General features: G+C 48.5%; 1 protein-coding gene across 1 annotated transcript in view; it reads right to left on the bottom strand.

The window, feature by feature from the left end:
* Positions 1 to 14,333, bottom strand: part of NDOR1 (NADPH dependent diflavin oxidoreductase 1) — a 20,325-nt gene extending 5,992 nt beyond the window's left edge. Inside the window, exons 1-8 of the mRNA XM_083596756.1 lie at positions 14,237 to 14,333; positions 13,193 to 13,294; positions 11,065 to 11,256; positions 9,881 to 10,002; positions 6,430 to 6,650; positions 4,187 to 4,294; positions 3,996 to 4,110; positions 694 to 840 (exon numbers count right to left, since the gene is read on the bottom strand). Coding sequence (XP_083452882.1) covers positions 694 to 840; positions 3,996 to 4,110; positions 4,187 to 4,294; positions 6,430 to 6,650; positions 9,881 to 9,980 — 691 coding nt within the window. The 5' untranslated portion in view covers positions 9,981 to 10,002; positions 11,065 to 11,256; positions 13,193 to 13,294; positions 14,237 to 14,333. The remainder of the gene's footprint in view (positions 1 to 693; positions 841 to 3,995; positions 4,111 to 4,186; positions 4,295 to 6,429; positions 6,651 to 9,880; positions 10,003 to 11,064; positions 11,257 to 13,192; positions 13,295 to 14,236) is intronic.
* Between the last annotated feature and the right edge of the window lie 667 nt (positions 14,334 to 15,000).

Here is a 15,000-nt window from a genome sequence, read left to right as displayed (position 1 = left end):
AAAATAATAATAATATAACATAATATAACATAATGATAATAACATAACATAATTTAATAAAATAATAAAATAATAAAAAATAAAATAAAAATAATAAAAAAAATAAAATATAATATAATAATAATGATATAATAATAATATAATAACAATAACAACAACAACAATAATATAATATAATAATAATAATAATAATAATAATAATAATAAAATAATATAATATAATAAAATAATAATAATAATAATAATAATATAACAACAAGAATAATATAATAAAATAATAATAATAATATATAATAATAATAAAATAATAATAATAATAATATAACAACAAGAATTATTATTATTGTTTTATTATTATTATAGTATTATTATTACTATAATAATAAAACAACAACAATAATAATAATAAAATATAATAATAATAAAAACAACAACAACAAACAACAAGAATAATAATAATAATAAAATAATAATATAATAAAATAATAATAATAATATATAATAATAATAAAATAATAATAATAATATAACAACAAGAATAATAATACTATAATAATAATAATAAAACAATAATAATAATAATAATAATATATAATAATAATAAAACAACAACAACAATAATAATAATAATTTCTTATTCACGCCCCGCCCATTATTTAAATCCCATGCAAATTTCACAAACCAGGCGCCCACCTCTCTTCCCCTGCGCTACGCGTTCCTGGATTGCAGCGCGGAAGGGCGCCACCCCGGTGCCGGGCGCCACCAGGAGGACGGGGGTCTCGGGGTCCGGCGGGAACCGTAGCGCCCCCTTCTTCACCCAGAGGGGGACGTGGGCGGCGCCTGGGGGGGTGGAGAAACGTAGCGCGGCGTCAGGTCCGGGCGCGGGGGAAACGTAGCGCGGGGAGGGAAAACGTAGCGCGGGAAGGGGAGGCGTAGCGCGGGAAGGGGAAACGTAGCGCGGGAAGGGGAAACGTAGCGCTGGCAGGGGAAACGTAGCGCGGGCGTCAGGTCCTGGCGCGGGAGAAACGTAGCGCGGGAAAGGGGAAACATAGCGCGGGGAGGAGAAACGTAGCGCGGGGAGAAGAAACGTAGCGCGGGGAGGGGAAACGTAGCGCGGGCGTCAGGTCCGGGAGAAACGTAGCGCGGGAAGGGGAAACGTAGCGCGGGCGTCAGGTTCTGGCGCAGGAGAAATGTAGCGCGAGAAAGGGGAAACGTAGCGATGGAAGGGGAAACGTAGCGCGGGCAGGGGAGACGTAGCGCAGGGAGGAGAAACAGCGTGGGAAGGGGATACGTAGCGCGGGGAGGGGAAACGTAGCGCGGGAAGGAGAAATGTAGCGCGGGGAGGAGAAATGTAGCGCGGGAAGGGGAAACGTAGCGCGGGAAGGAGAAATGTAGCGCGGGAAGGGGAAACGTAGCGCGGGGAGGAGAAACGTAGCGCGGGCGTCAGGTCCGGGAGAAACGTAGCGCGGGAAGGGGAAACGTAGCGCGGGCGTCAGGTTCTGGCGCAGGAGAAATGTAGCGCGAGAAAGGGGAAACGTAGCGATGGAAGGGGAAACGTAGCGCGGGCGTCAGGTCCGGGCGCGGGGAGGGGAAACATAGCGCGGGAAGGAGAAACGTAGCGTGAGCGTCCAGCGCTGCCTGGGCACTTTGAGGGGCGCTGGCAAGAGAAACGTAGCGCTGGCAGGGAAACATAGCGCGGGCGCCTGGCAGGAGTAACGTAGCGCGAGCGTCAGGTCCGGGCGCGGGGGAAATGTAGCGCGGGGAGGGGAGACGTAGCGCGGGGAGGGGAAACGTAGCACGGCGTCAGGTCCGGGGGAAACGTAGCGCAGGGAGGGGAAACGTAGCGCGGGGAGGGGAGACGTAGCACGGCGTCAGGTCCGGGGGAAACGTAGCGCGGGGAGGGGAGATGTAGCGCTGGGAGGGGAAACGTAGCGCGGGCGCCTGCCAGGAGTAACGTAGCGCGAGCGTCAGGTCCGGGCGCGGGAGAAACGTAGCGCGGGAAGGGAAAACATAGCGTGGGCGTCCAGCGCTGCCTGGGCACTTTCAGGGGCACTGGCAAGTGACAGGACCGGGCACGGGGGAAACGTAGCGCGGGCATCAGGCGTCAGGTCCTGCCCTAGTAGGAGAAACGTAGCATGGCGTCAGGTCCGGGCGCAGGGGAAATGTAGCGTCGGGAGGGGAGATGTAGCGTGGGCAGGAGAAACGTAGCGCGGGCGTCAGGTCCTGCTGCGGGAGAAACGTAGCGCGGGGAGGGGGGACGTAGCGCGGGGAGGGGAGACGTAGCGCGGGGAGGGGAGACGTAGCGCGGGGAGGGGAGACGTTGCGCTGGCAGGGAAACATAGCGCGGGCGCCTGGCAGGAGTAACGTAGCGCAAGTGTCAGGTCCGGGCGCGGGACAAAAGGTAGCGCGGGGACGGGAAACGTAGCACGGGCGTCAGGTCCGGGCGCGGGGGAAATGTAGCGCAGGGAGGGGAGAAGTAGCGCGGGGAGGGGAAACGTAGCGCGGGGAGGGGAGACGTATCTCGGCGTCAGGTCCGGGTGCGAGAGAAACGTAGCACAGGGAGGGGAAACGTAGCGCGGGGAGGGGAGGCGTAGCGCGGGAAGGGGAAACGTAGCGCGGGCGTCCAGCGCTGCCTGGGAACTTGGAGGGGCGCTGGCAAGAGAAATGTAGCGCGGGCGTCAGGTCCTGACGTGGGGCACATAGCAGGGGAAACATAGCGCTGGCAGGGAAACATAGTGCAGGCGCCTGGCAGGAGTAACGTAGCGTGAGCGTCAGGTCCTGTGCGGGAGAAACGTAGCGTGGGCAGGGGAGACGTAGCGCGGGGAGGGGAAACATAGCGCGGGCGTCCAGCGCTGCCTGGGCACTTTGAGGGGCGCTGGCAAGAGAAACGTAGCGCGGGCGCCTGGCAGGAGTAACGTAGCGTGAGCGTCAGGTTCTGAGGTGGGACGCCTGGCAGGAGAAACGTAGCGCTGGGAGGGAAACATAGCACGGGCGCCTGGCAGGAGTAACGTAGCACAAGCGTCAGGTCCAGACACGGGAGAAACGTAGCACGGGCAGGGGAGACATAGCGCGGGGAGAGGAGATGTAGTGCAGGCACTTTGAGGGGTGCTGGCAAGAGAAACGTAGCGCGGCGTCAGGTCCGGGCGAAACATAGCGCTGGGAGGGGAAACGTAGCGCTGGGAGGGGAAACGTAGCGCTGGGAGGGGAAACGTAGCGCGGGGAGGGGAGACGTAGCGCGGGAAGGGGAAATGTAGCGCAGGCACTTTGAGGGGTGCTGGCAAGAGAAACGTAGCGCGGGCATCAGGTCCGGGCAAAACGTAGTGCGGGGAGGGGAGACGTAGCGCAGGCACTTTGAGGGGCGCTGGCAAGAGAAACATAGCGCGGCGTCAGGTCTGGGAGAAACGTAGCGCGGGAAGGGGAAATGTAGCGCAGGCACTTTGAGGGGCGCTGGCAAGAGAAACGTAGCGCGGGCGTCAGGTCCGGGCAAAACGTAGTGCGGGGAGGGGAGACGTAGCGCAGGCACTTTGAGGGGCGCTGGCAAGAGAAACGTAGCGCGGCATCAGGTCTGGGAGAAACGTAGCGCGGGGAGGGGAAACGTAGCGCAGGCACTTTGAGGGGCGCTGGCAAGAGAAACGTAGTGCGGCGTCAGGTCCTGCCCTAGTAGGAGAAATGTAGCGCGGGCATCAGGACCGGGCGCGGGGGAAACGTAGCGCGGGTGTCAGGCGTCAGGTGCAGCCCTAGTAGGAGAAATGTAGCGCGGCGTCAGGTCCGGGCGCGGGGAAATGTAGCGCAGGGAGGGGAAACATAGCGCGGGGAGGGGAGACGAAGCGCGGGAAGGGGAAACGTAGCGCGGGCGTCCAGCGCTGCCTGGGCACTTTGAGGGGCGCTGGCAAGAGAAACGTAGCGCGGACATCCAGGAGAAACGCAGCGCAGGCGCACAGAACATCGCCAGAAGAAACGTAGCGCCGATTTCGGCGCCCGGCGCTACAACTCACCCTGCGCCGGGTCGAGGGAGGCCAGCCAATTGGAGCAGAGCCCGGTCCGGGGCTTCGCCAGGCGCGTCTTGTAGCGCACGACGGCCACCAGGATCTGGATGCGGCCGGGCAGCGCCTGGTGGGAAATGGGAGTTATAGTACGGGAATTGTAGTACGGGGTTGGAAACTATAACTCCCGCGCTAGAACTCACCAGAGGGGAGGAGGCCAGGGAGAAGGCCCGGGCGCGGGTGCGAGGGATGAGGTCCAGGAGGAGGCGGCAAGGGATGGCGCCCGCCGTCCGGGGGAAGTCGCTCAGGACCTGGCGCCGGGAGAAAAAGGGAGTTGTAGCACGGGCGGGCGCAGCAGTGAAGATGATAGAAACCAGGCGCTGGGAAGTGTGGCACCCAAAACCAGGCGCTTGGAACCAGATACTGGGAACTAGGCGCTGGGAACTGTAGCGCTGGGAACTGTGGCGCTGGGAACCTGGTGGTGGGAACCAGGCGCTGGGAACTGTAGTGCTGGGAACTAGGCGCTGGGAACTGTAGCGCTGGGAACTAGGCGCTGGGAACTGTAGTGCTGGGAACTAGGCGCTGGGAACTGTAGTGCTGGAAAACAGGCGCTGGGAACCGTGGCACTTGAAACCAGATACTGGGAACTAGGCGCTTGGAACTAGGCGCTGGGAACTGTAGTGCTGGGAACCAGGCGCTGGGAACTGTGTCACTGGGAACCTGGTGCTGGGAACCAGGCGCTGGGAACCGTGGCACTGGGAACTGTAGCACCCAAAACCAGGCGCTGGGAACTGTGGCACTTGAAACCAGATACTGGGAACTAGGCGCTGGGAACTGTAGTGCTGGGAACTGTGGCACTTGAAACCAGATACTGGGAACTAGGCGCTGGGAACTGTAGTGCTAGGAACTGTGGTACTTGAAACCAGATACTGGGAACTAGGCGCTGGGAACTATAGTGCTGGGAACTAGGCGCTGGAAACCAGGCGCTGGGAACCGTGGCACTGGGAACTGTAGTGCTGGAAACCAGGCGCTGGGAACCGTGGCACTGGGAAGTGTAGCACCCCAAACCAGGCGCCAGGAACTGTGGCACTTGAAGCCAGAGACTGGGAACTAGGCGCTGGGAACTGTAGCACTGCGAACCAGGCGCTGGGAACCGTGGCACTGGGAAGTGTAGCACCCAAAACCAGGCGCTGGGAACTGTGGCACTTGAAACCAGAGACTGGGAACTAGGCGCTGGGAACTGTAGTGCTGGGAACTGTGGCACTCGGAACCAGGCGCTGGGAACTGTGGCGCCCAAAACCAGGCGCTGGGAACTGTTGAATCGAGAACCAGGCGCTGGAACTAGGTTCTGGGAACCATGGCGCCAGGAACCAGGCGCTGGGAACTGCAGCACTCGAAACCTGGCCCTGGGAACTGCGGCGCCCAAGAGCAGGCTGTTGAATCGAGAACCAGGCGCTCGAAACTGGGAACCATGGCGCTTGAGACCAGGCGCTGGGAACTGTGGCACAGGGAACCAGATACTAGAAACCAGGCGCTGGGAACCGTGGCACTGGGAAACTGGTGCTGGGAACTGTAGCGCTGGGAACTGTAGTGCTGGGAACTGTAGTGCTGGGAACTGGCACTGGGAACCTGGTGCTGGGAACTGTAGCGCTGGGAACTGTAGCACTGGGAACTGTAGCGCTGGGAACTGTAGCGCTGGGAACCAGGCGCTGGGAACCGTGGCACTGGGAAACTGGTGCTGGGAACTGTAGCGCTGGGAACTGTAGCGCTGGGAACTGTAGTGCTGGGAACTGGTACTGGGAACTGTAGCGCTGGGAACCTGGTCTTGGGAACTGTAGCGCTGGGAACTAGGTTCTGGGAACCGTGGCGCCAGGAACCAGGCGCTGGGAACTGTAGCACTCGAAAGCTGGCCCTGGGAACTGCGGCGCCCAAGACCAGGCGCTCGAAACTGGGAACCATGGCACTTGAGACCGGGCGCTGGGAACTGTGGCACCGGAAACTAAACGCAGGGCAACCAGGCGCTGGGAACTGTAGCGCTGGGAACCGTGGCACTCCAAACCAGACTCTGGAAACCGGGCGCTGGGAACTGTGGCGCTCAAAACCAGGCGCCGGGAACCATGGCATTGCGAACCAGGCGCTGGGAACCGTAGCGCTGGGCGCCCGACCCTGGCCCCCCACGCCCTGCGCGCTACGTTTCCCGCAACACCACCCACCTCCAACGTCGCCCGCCGCCCCTGGGAACCGTAGCGCCGGGAACCGTAGCGCCCAAAACCAAACCCTGGACCCCGTGCCCCTGGCACCCCACACCCGGCGCGCTACAACTCCCGCAACACCACCCACCTCCAGCGTCGCCCGCCGCGTCCGCTGGCCCTGGGAACCGTAGCGCCCCAAACCAGACCCCGGGCCCCGCGCGCCCGGCGCGCTACAACTCCCGGCCCTCACCCACCTCCAGCGTGGTCCGGCGCGCCCGGTGGCAGTAGGCGTATAGTTCCTCCTGACCGGGCGCCGAGGCGAACTCGGCCAGCTTCTCCCGCTCCCGCTCGTCGGGGGAGAGCAGGGCGGCGAGTTCGAAGAAGGAGCGCCTGGGAGTTCTAGCGATGTCCAGGTAGTTTTCCACCAGGCGCCGGACGGTGCAAGGTTGGGGGAGCGGGAATGGTAGCGCGGCGCCTGGCGGGGGGAGAGAAGGAATGGGTGAGTTTCGATTGGGATTGGTTCAAATCGGGCAGCGGGCGCTGGGAATTGTAGCGCTGGGAAGAAGATGCGGGAAATAGGGGATGGGAAACGTGGTGCTGGGAACTATAGCGCTGGGAGCTATGGCGTTCAAAATCAGGCGCTGGGAGCCGTGGCACCGGGAACCAGGCGCTGGGAACCATGGCACTGGGAGCTATGGTGTTCAAAACCGGGCGCTGGGAACTATAGCGCCGGGAGCTATGGCGTTCAAAACCAGGCGCTGGGAACTATAGCGCTGGGAGCTATGGCGTTCAGAACCAGGCACTGGGAACTATAGCGCTGGGAGCTATGGCGTTCAGAACCAGGCGCTGGGAACCATGGCGCTTGAAACCAGGCGCTGGGAACCATGGCACTGGGAACCAGATACCGGAAACCAGGCACTGGGAACCAGATGCTGGAAACCAGGCGCTGGGAACCGTAGCACTAGGACCCAGGCGCTGGGAAGCATGGCGCCCCAAACCAGGCGCTGGGAACCGTAGCACTAGGACCCAGGCGCTGGGAACCGTAGCGCTAGGACCCAGGCGCTGAGAAGCATGGTGCCCGAAACCAGGCGCTGGGAACCTTGGCACTGGGAACCGTAGCACTAGGACCCAGGCGCTGGGAAGCATGGCGCCCCAAACCAGGCGCTGGGAACCTTTGCACTAGGACCCAGGCGCTGGGAACCGTGGCGCCCCAAACCAGGCGCTGGGAACCGTAGCGCTAGGACCCAGGCGCTGGGAAGCATGGCGCCCCAAACCAGGCGCTGGGAACCGTAGCACTAGGACCCAGGCGCTGGGAAGCATGGCGCCCAAAACCAGGCGCTGGGAACCGTAGCGCTAGGACCCAGGCGCTGAGAAGCATGGTGCCCGAAACCAGGCGCTGGGAACCTTGGCACTGGGAACCGTAGCACTAGGACCCAGGCGCTGGGAAGCATGGCGCCCCAAACCAGGCGCTGGGAACCTTAGCACTAGGACCCAGGCGCTGGGAACCGTGGCGCCCCAAACCAGGCGCTGGGAACCGTAGCGCTAGGACCCAGGCGCTGGGAAGCATGGCGCCCAAAACCAGGCGCTGGGAACCGTAGCGCTAGGACCCAGGCGCTGGGAAACGTGGCGCTCGAAACCAGGCGCTGGGAACCGTAGCACTAGGACCCAGGCGCTGGGAAGCATGGCGCCCCAAACCAGGCGCTGGGAACCGTAGCACTAGGACCCAGGCGCTGGGAAGCATGGCGCCCCAAACCAGGCGCTGGGAACCTTAGCACTAGGACCCAGGCGCTGGGAACCGTGGCGCCCCAAACCAGGCGCTGGGAACCGTAGCGCTAGGACCCAGGCGCTGGGAAGCATGGCGCCCCAAACCAGGCGCTGGGAACCGTAGCACTAGGACCCAGGCGCTGGGAAGCATGGCGCCCAAAACCAGGCGCTGGGAACCGTAGCGCTAGGACCCAGGCGCTGGGAAACGTGGCGCTGGGAACCAGGCGCTGGGAACCGTAGCGCTGGGAACCACGTGCTGGGAACTGTGGCGCCCCAAACCAGGCGCTGGGAAATGTAGCGCTAGGACCCAGGCGCTGGGAAGCATGGCGCCCAAAACCAGGCGCTGGGAACCGTAGCACTAGGGCCCAGGCGCTGGGAAACATGGCGCCCAAAACCAGGCGCTGGGAAACGGATGCTGGAAACCAGGCGCTGGGAAATGTAGCGCTCGAAACCAGGCGCTGGGAACAAGGCACTGGGATCTAGGCCTTGGGAACCCGGCGCTGGGAACTGTAGCGCTGGGTGCAAGGCGCTGGGAACCAGGCACTGGGAACTGTGGCACTGGGAATCTTGGCGCTCAAAACCAGGCGCTGGGAAACGGATGCTGGAAACCAGGCGCTGGGAACCGTAGTACTAGGACCCAGGCGCTGGGAACCGTAGCGCTAGGACCCAGGTGCTGGGAAGCATGGCGCCCAAAACCAGGCGCTGGGAACCGTAGCACTAGGACCCAGGCGCTGGGAAACATGGCGCCCAAAACCAGGCGCTGGGAACCAGATGCTGGAAACTAGGTACTGGGAACTATAGCGTTCGAAACCAGGCGCTGGGAACAAGGCACTGGGATCTAGGCCTTGGGAACCCGGCGCTGGGAACTGTAGCGCTGGGTGCAAGGCGCTGGGAACCATGGCACTGGGAACCAGGCGCTGGGAACAAGGCACTGGGAACCAGGTGCTGGGAACTGTGGTACTGGGAACCTGATGTTGGAAACCATGGCACTGGGAACCTGATACTGGGAAGCTTAGCACTGGGAACCGGGCGCTGGGAACTATGGTGCTGGAAACCAGGCGCTTGAAACCAGGCGCTGGGAACTGTGGCGCAGGGAACCAGGCGCTGGGAACCATAGCACTGGGAACCATGGCGCTCTAAACCAGGCGCTGGGAACTGTGGCGCAGGGAACCAGGCGCTGGGAACCATAGCACTGGGAACCATGGCGCTCTAAACCAGGCGCTGGGAACTGTGGCACTGGGAACTATGGTGCTGGAAACCAGGCGCTGGGAACCATAGCACTGGGAACCATGGCGCTCTAAACCAGGCGCTGGGAACCATAGCACTGGGAACCATGGCGCTTGAAACCAGGCGCTGGGAACCGTAGCACTCAAAACCAGGCACTGGGAATCAGATACTGGAAACTAGGCACCGGGAACCATGGCACTGGGAACCGTGGCGCTCAAAACCAGGCGCTGGGAACCGTAGCACTGGGAGCCATGGCGCTCTAAACCAGGCGCTGGGAAAGATAGCACTGGGAACCATGGCGTTCGAAACCAGGCGCTGGGAACTGTGGCACTGGGAACCGCAGCGCACTAAACCAGGCGCTGGGAACCGTAGCGCCGGGAACCCTAACCCTCTCCCCGACCCGTATGAACCAGGCGTCGGGAACCGTAGCGCTCGAAACCAGGCGCCGGGAACCAGAGGGTGGAAACTAGGCGCCGGGAACCGTAGCGCCGGGAACCCGAACCCTCTTCCCGACCCGCCTGAACCAGGCGCCGGGAACCGTAGCGCTCGAAACCAGGCGCTGGGAACCGTAGCGCCGGGAACCCGAACCCTCTTCCCGACCCGCCTGAACCAGGCGCCGGGAACCGTAGCGCTCGAAACCAGGCGCTGGGAACCAGATGGTGGAAACTAGGCGGCGGGAACCGTAGCGCCGGGCGCCCGGACTCGAACCCGCACCTTCCTCGGCCGGCTGGACGACGAAGCGGCGTTCTGGATCCAGGTTCAAGAGGCGGCAGAAGAGGTTGACGTCCTCCGGGGCGTTGCTGGGGGCGACCATGGCGACGTCGCCGGCGGCGGCCCTGGGGGGAAACGTAGCGCGGTGGCGCCCGGCGGGATTAATGAGGGAGAGGTGGAAAAAGTAGAGGTTGGAATAATAATAATAATAATAATAATAATAATAATAATAATAATAATATATTATTCATATTATTATTAAAGAAGAGGGAAAAAGAAGAGGTTTGAATAATAATAATAATAATATTAATAATAATAATAATAATATATTATTCATATTATTATTAAAGAAGAGGGAAAAAGAAGAGGTTGGAATAATAATAATAATAATAATAATAATAATAATAATAATAATATATTATTCATATTATTATTAAAGAAGAGGGAAAAAGAAGAGGTTGGAATAATAATAATAATAATAATAATAATAATAATAATAATATATTATTCATATTATTATTAAAGAAGAGGGATATCATAATAATGATAATGATAATAATAATAATAATAATAATAATAATAATAATAATAATAATAATTTAAAAAGCCTGGAAGAGAAGCGGCATTAATGGGATTAATGATGGAGAGATGGAAAAAGAAGAGGTTGGAATAATAATAATACTAATGATGATGATGATGATGATAATAATAATAATAATAATAATAATAATAATAATAATAATTTAATATTATTCCTCTTATTATTAAAGAAGAGGGGGAAAAGAAGTGGGAATGATAATAATAATATTATCCTGTCATTATTAATAATAATAATAAAAATAAGAATAATGCAAGCAGCTGATGTTGAGCTGGGCATCCCACTAATAATAATAATAATAATAATAATAATAATAATAATAATAATAATAATAAGAGGTGGGATGCCTGGCTCAACATCACCTCTAAGCATAATCTATTATTATTATTATTATTATTATTATTATTATTATTATTACTATTATTACTATTATTATTATTACTACTATTATTACTATTATTATTATTATTACTATTATTATGTTATACAGTCATACAGCAATGACAGACCCATATTATTATTATTATTATTATTATTATTATTATTATTATTACTTTTATTAGTATTAATAATCTTAGTAAACACCCACTCGATCCCGGATCCGGAAATGTCCAACTCGATCAGCCGGACGTCCTGGAAGTGCGACGCGGAGGTCACTCTCTGATTGGTCAGCACCCGGGCCAGGAAGGGGCGGGATTCGCACGGGGGACCCGGCTCGGGTTCGGGGGGTTCGGATTGGTCGCCGTCGTCGAGGAAACGGAAGAGGAAGCGGGAAGGCAAGCTGGAAGGGGAAGGAGGAATGCAGATTGAATAATAATAATAATAATAATAATAATAATAATAATTTAATATTATTCATCTTATTATTAAAGAAGTGGAAGTAATAATAATAATAGGTTGGAAGAATGATAATAAGAATAATAAGAATAAGAAGAAGCAGCAGCAGATGTTGAGCCGGGCATCCAACTAATAATAATAATAATAATAATAATAATAATAATAATAATAATAATAATAATAAATTAATATTATTAATATTATTATTATTCATATTACTCATCATATTATTTATATTATTCATTAAGAGGTTGGAATAAGAAGAAGAAGCTGATGTTGAGCTGGGCATCCAAATAATAATAATATTAATGATAATAACATGAATAATAATATTAATAATATTAATAATAATAATAATAATAATAATAATAATAATTATTTAATATTATTCATCTTATTATTAAAGAAGTGGAATGAATAATAATAATAGGTTGGAATAATAATAATAATAATAACAACAATAATAATAAATTCATATTATTCATATTATTATTCATATTACTCATCATATTATTCATATTCATTAAGAGGTTGGAATAATAAGAAGAAGCTGATGTTGAGCTGGGCATCCAAATAATAATAATATTAATGATAATACATTAATAATAATATTAATAATATTAATAATAATAATAATAATAATAATAATTTAATATTATTCATCTTACTATTAAAGAAGTGGAATGAATAATAATAATAGGTTGGAAGAATGATAATAATAATAATAATAATAATAATAATAAAAAAATTAATATTATTCATATTATTATTCATATTACTCATCATATTGTTCATATTATTCATTAAGAGGTTGGAATAATAATAAGAAGCTGATGTTGAGCTGGGCATCCAAATAATAACAATAATGATAATAATATGAATAATAATATTAATAATAATCATGATAATAATAATAATTTAATATTCTTCATCTTATTATTAAAGAAGTGGAAATAATAATAGGTTGGAATAATGATCATAATAATAATAAGAAGAAGAAGAAGCAGCAGCAGCTGATATTGAGCCGGGCATCCAAATAATAATAATAATAATAATAATAATAATAATAATAATAATAATAATAATAATTTAATATTATTCATATTATTATTCATATTACTCATCATATTATTCATATTATTCATATTATTCATATTATTCATTAAGAGGTTGGAATAATAAGAAGCTGATGTTGAGCCGGGCATCCAACTAATGATAATAATAATAATAATAATAATAATAATAATAATAATATTCATATTATTTTTCATATTATCATATTATCCATATTATTCATTAAGAGGTTGGAAGAAGAAGAAGAAGAAGCTGATGTTGAGCTGGGCATCCAACTAATAATAATAATGATAATATGAATAATAAAAATAATAAGAATAATAATAAATATAAGGTAAGGTTGGATGCCTGGCTCCCCATCAGCTCCTGTCATTAATAATAAAAATAAGAATAATGCAAGCAGCTGATGTTGAGCTGGGCATCCCACAAATAATAATAATAATAATAATAATAATAATAATAATAATAATTTAATATTATTCATAGGATTCTTAGATGCTCCTGTCATTATTATTATTATTAATAATAATAGGATAAGATGAGGTTGGATGTTTGGCTCCCCAGCAGCTCCTGTCATTAATAATAATAATAATAATAATAATAATAATAATAATAATAATAATAATTTAATATTATTCATCTTATTATTAAAGAAGTGGAAATACTAATAATAATAGGTTGGAATAATGATGATGATAATAATAATAATAATAATAATAATAATAATAATAAGCAGCTGATATTGAGCCGGGCATCCAACTAATAATAATAATAATAAATTAATAAATTAGAATCATATTGCTTACACGACGTCCGGACTCAGGATTTCCAGGCCGGCAGGAAGAGGATACAAAGCCAGGATCTTCTCCCAGAGATCCGCTAGCCAGGGATCCACCGCGGCGTCCGGCCTGCAGGAGGACCGAAAGGGATCCAGCGGTCATTAATAATAATAATAATAATAATAATAATAATAATAATAATAAAAAATTTCAGCATATTCAGGGTAAAAAGGGAGCCAGCGGTCATGTAGCCTGACACCGAATTTTAATAATAATAATAATAATAATAATAATAATAATAATATAATAACAACATAATTTAATAAAATATTAATATAATAATAATAATAATAACAATATAACATCACATAAAATAATAATATAACATAATAATAATAATATAACATAAAATAATAATAATAATAATAATATAACATAATATTAATAATAACAACATAATTTAATAATAAAATAATAATAATATAACATAAAGTAATAATAGTAATAAAAACAATAACAATATAACATAACATAACATAACAATAATAATAACATAACATAATTTAATAAAATAATAAAATAATAATAATAATAATAACAATATAACATAACATAAAATAATAATAATAATAATAATATAACATAACAATAATAACAACATAACATAATTTAATAAAATAATAAAATAATAATAATAATATAACATAACATAAAATAATAATAGTAATAATAACAATAACAATATAACATAACATAACATAAAATAATAATAATAATTTAAAATAATAATAATAATATAACATAATATAACATAATGATAGTAATAACAACATAATTTAATAAAATAATAACAATAACAATAACAATATAACATAATAATATAACATAATTTAATAAAATAATAAAATAAAAATAAAAATATAACATAATAATAATAATATCATAACATATAATAATAATAATAATATAAAATAATAAAATAATAATAATAATAGTAATATAAAATAATAATAATAATAATAATAATAGTAATATAAAATAATAATAATAATAATAATAATAATATTTCACCCCAAGTCGTGCTGGTCGTCCCCCAAGGCGGGCGGAAGCAACGGGCAGCCGCCCAACTGGCGAAGCCGCTTGTGCAGTTTTTTGGCCACAAAATTGAACCTGGAAAGGGGGGAAAAGAGCATCAATTTTAAAAAAAAAATCCCAATGTTTTTCACATTTTTCCAATTTCCCCCCGAATTTCCCATTTTTTCCAATTTCCAATTTTTTCAATGTCCGCCGGATTTTCCAATTCCCTCCCGGATTTTCCCATTTGCCCCCGGATTATCCCATTTTTTCCCATTTCCCCCCTGGAAAATATTTCAATTTTTTTCAATTTCCGCCGTATTTTCCCATTTCCCCCCTGGATTATCCCATTTTTTCCAATTTCCCCTGGATTTTCCCATGTTTTCCAATTTCCCCCCCGGAAAAAAATTCAAATTTTTTCAATTTCCGCCGGATTTTCCCACCCATTTCCTCCCGGGATTATCCCATTTTTTGCCAATTTCCCCTGGATTTTCCAATTTCCCCCTGGATTTTTCAATTTTTTCAATTTCCGCCGGATTATCCAATTCCCTCCCGGATTTTCCCCGATTTCCACTTCGATTTCCCGATTTCCCCCCATTTTTCTCTGGATTTTCCCATTTCCCCCGGATTTTTGGATTTTTTCCGATTTCCCCCCGAATTTCCCATTTTTTCCAATTTCCCCCTGGATTTCCCCATTTTTTTCCCATTTTCCAATTTCCCCCCGGAAAAAATTTCCAATTTTTTCAATTTCCGCCGGATTT

Source organism: Podarcis filfolensis, assembly GCF_964270895.1.
Source record: "Podarcis filfolensis genome assembly, chromosome: Z".
NCBI classification, from domain to species: Eukaryota; Metazoa; Chordata; class Lepidosauria; order Squamata; family Lacertidae; genus Podarcis; species Podarcis filfolensis.
Note: the sequence above shows the minus strand (reverse complement) of the source record. Positions and strands in the feature narration are given on the sequence as shown.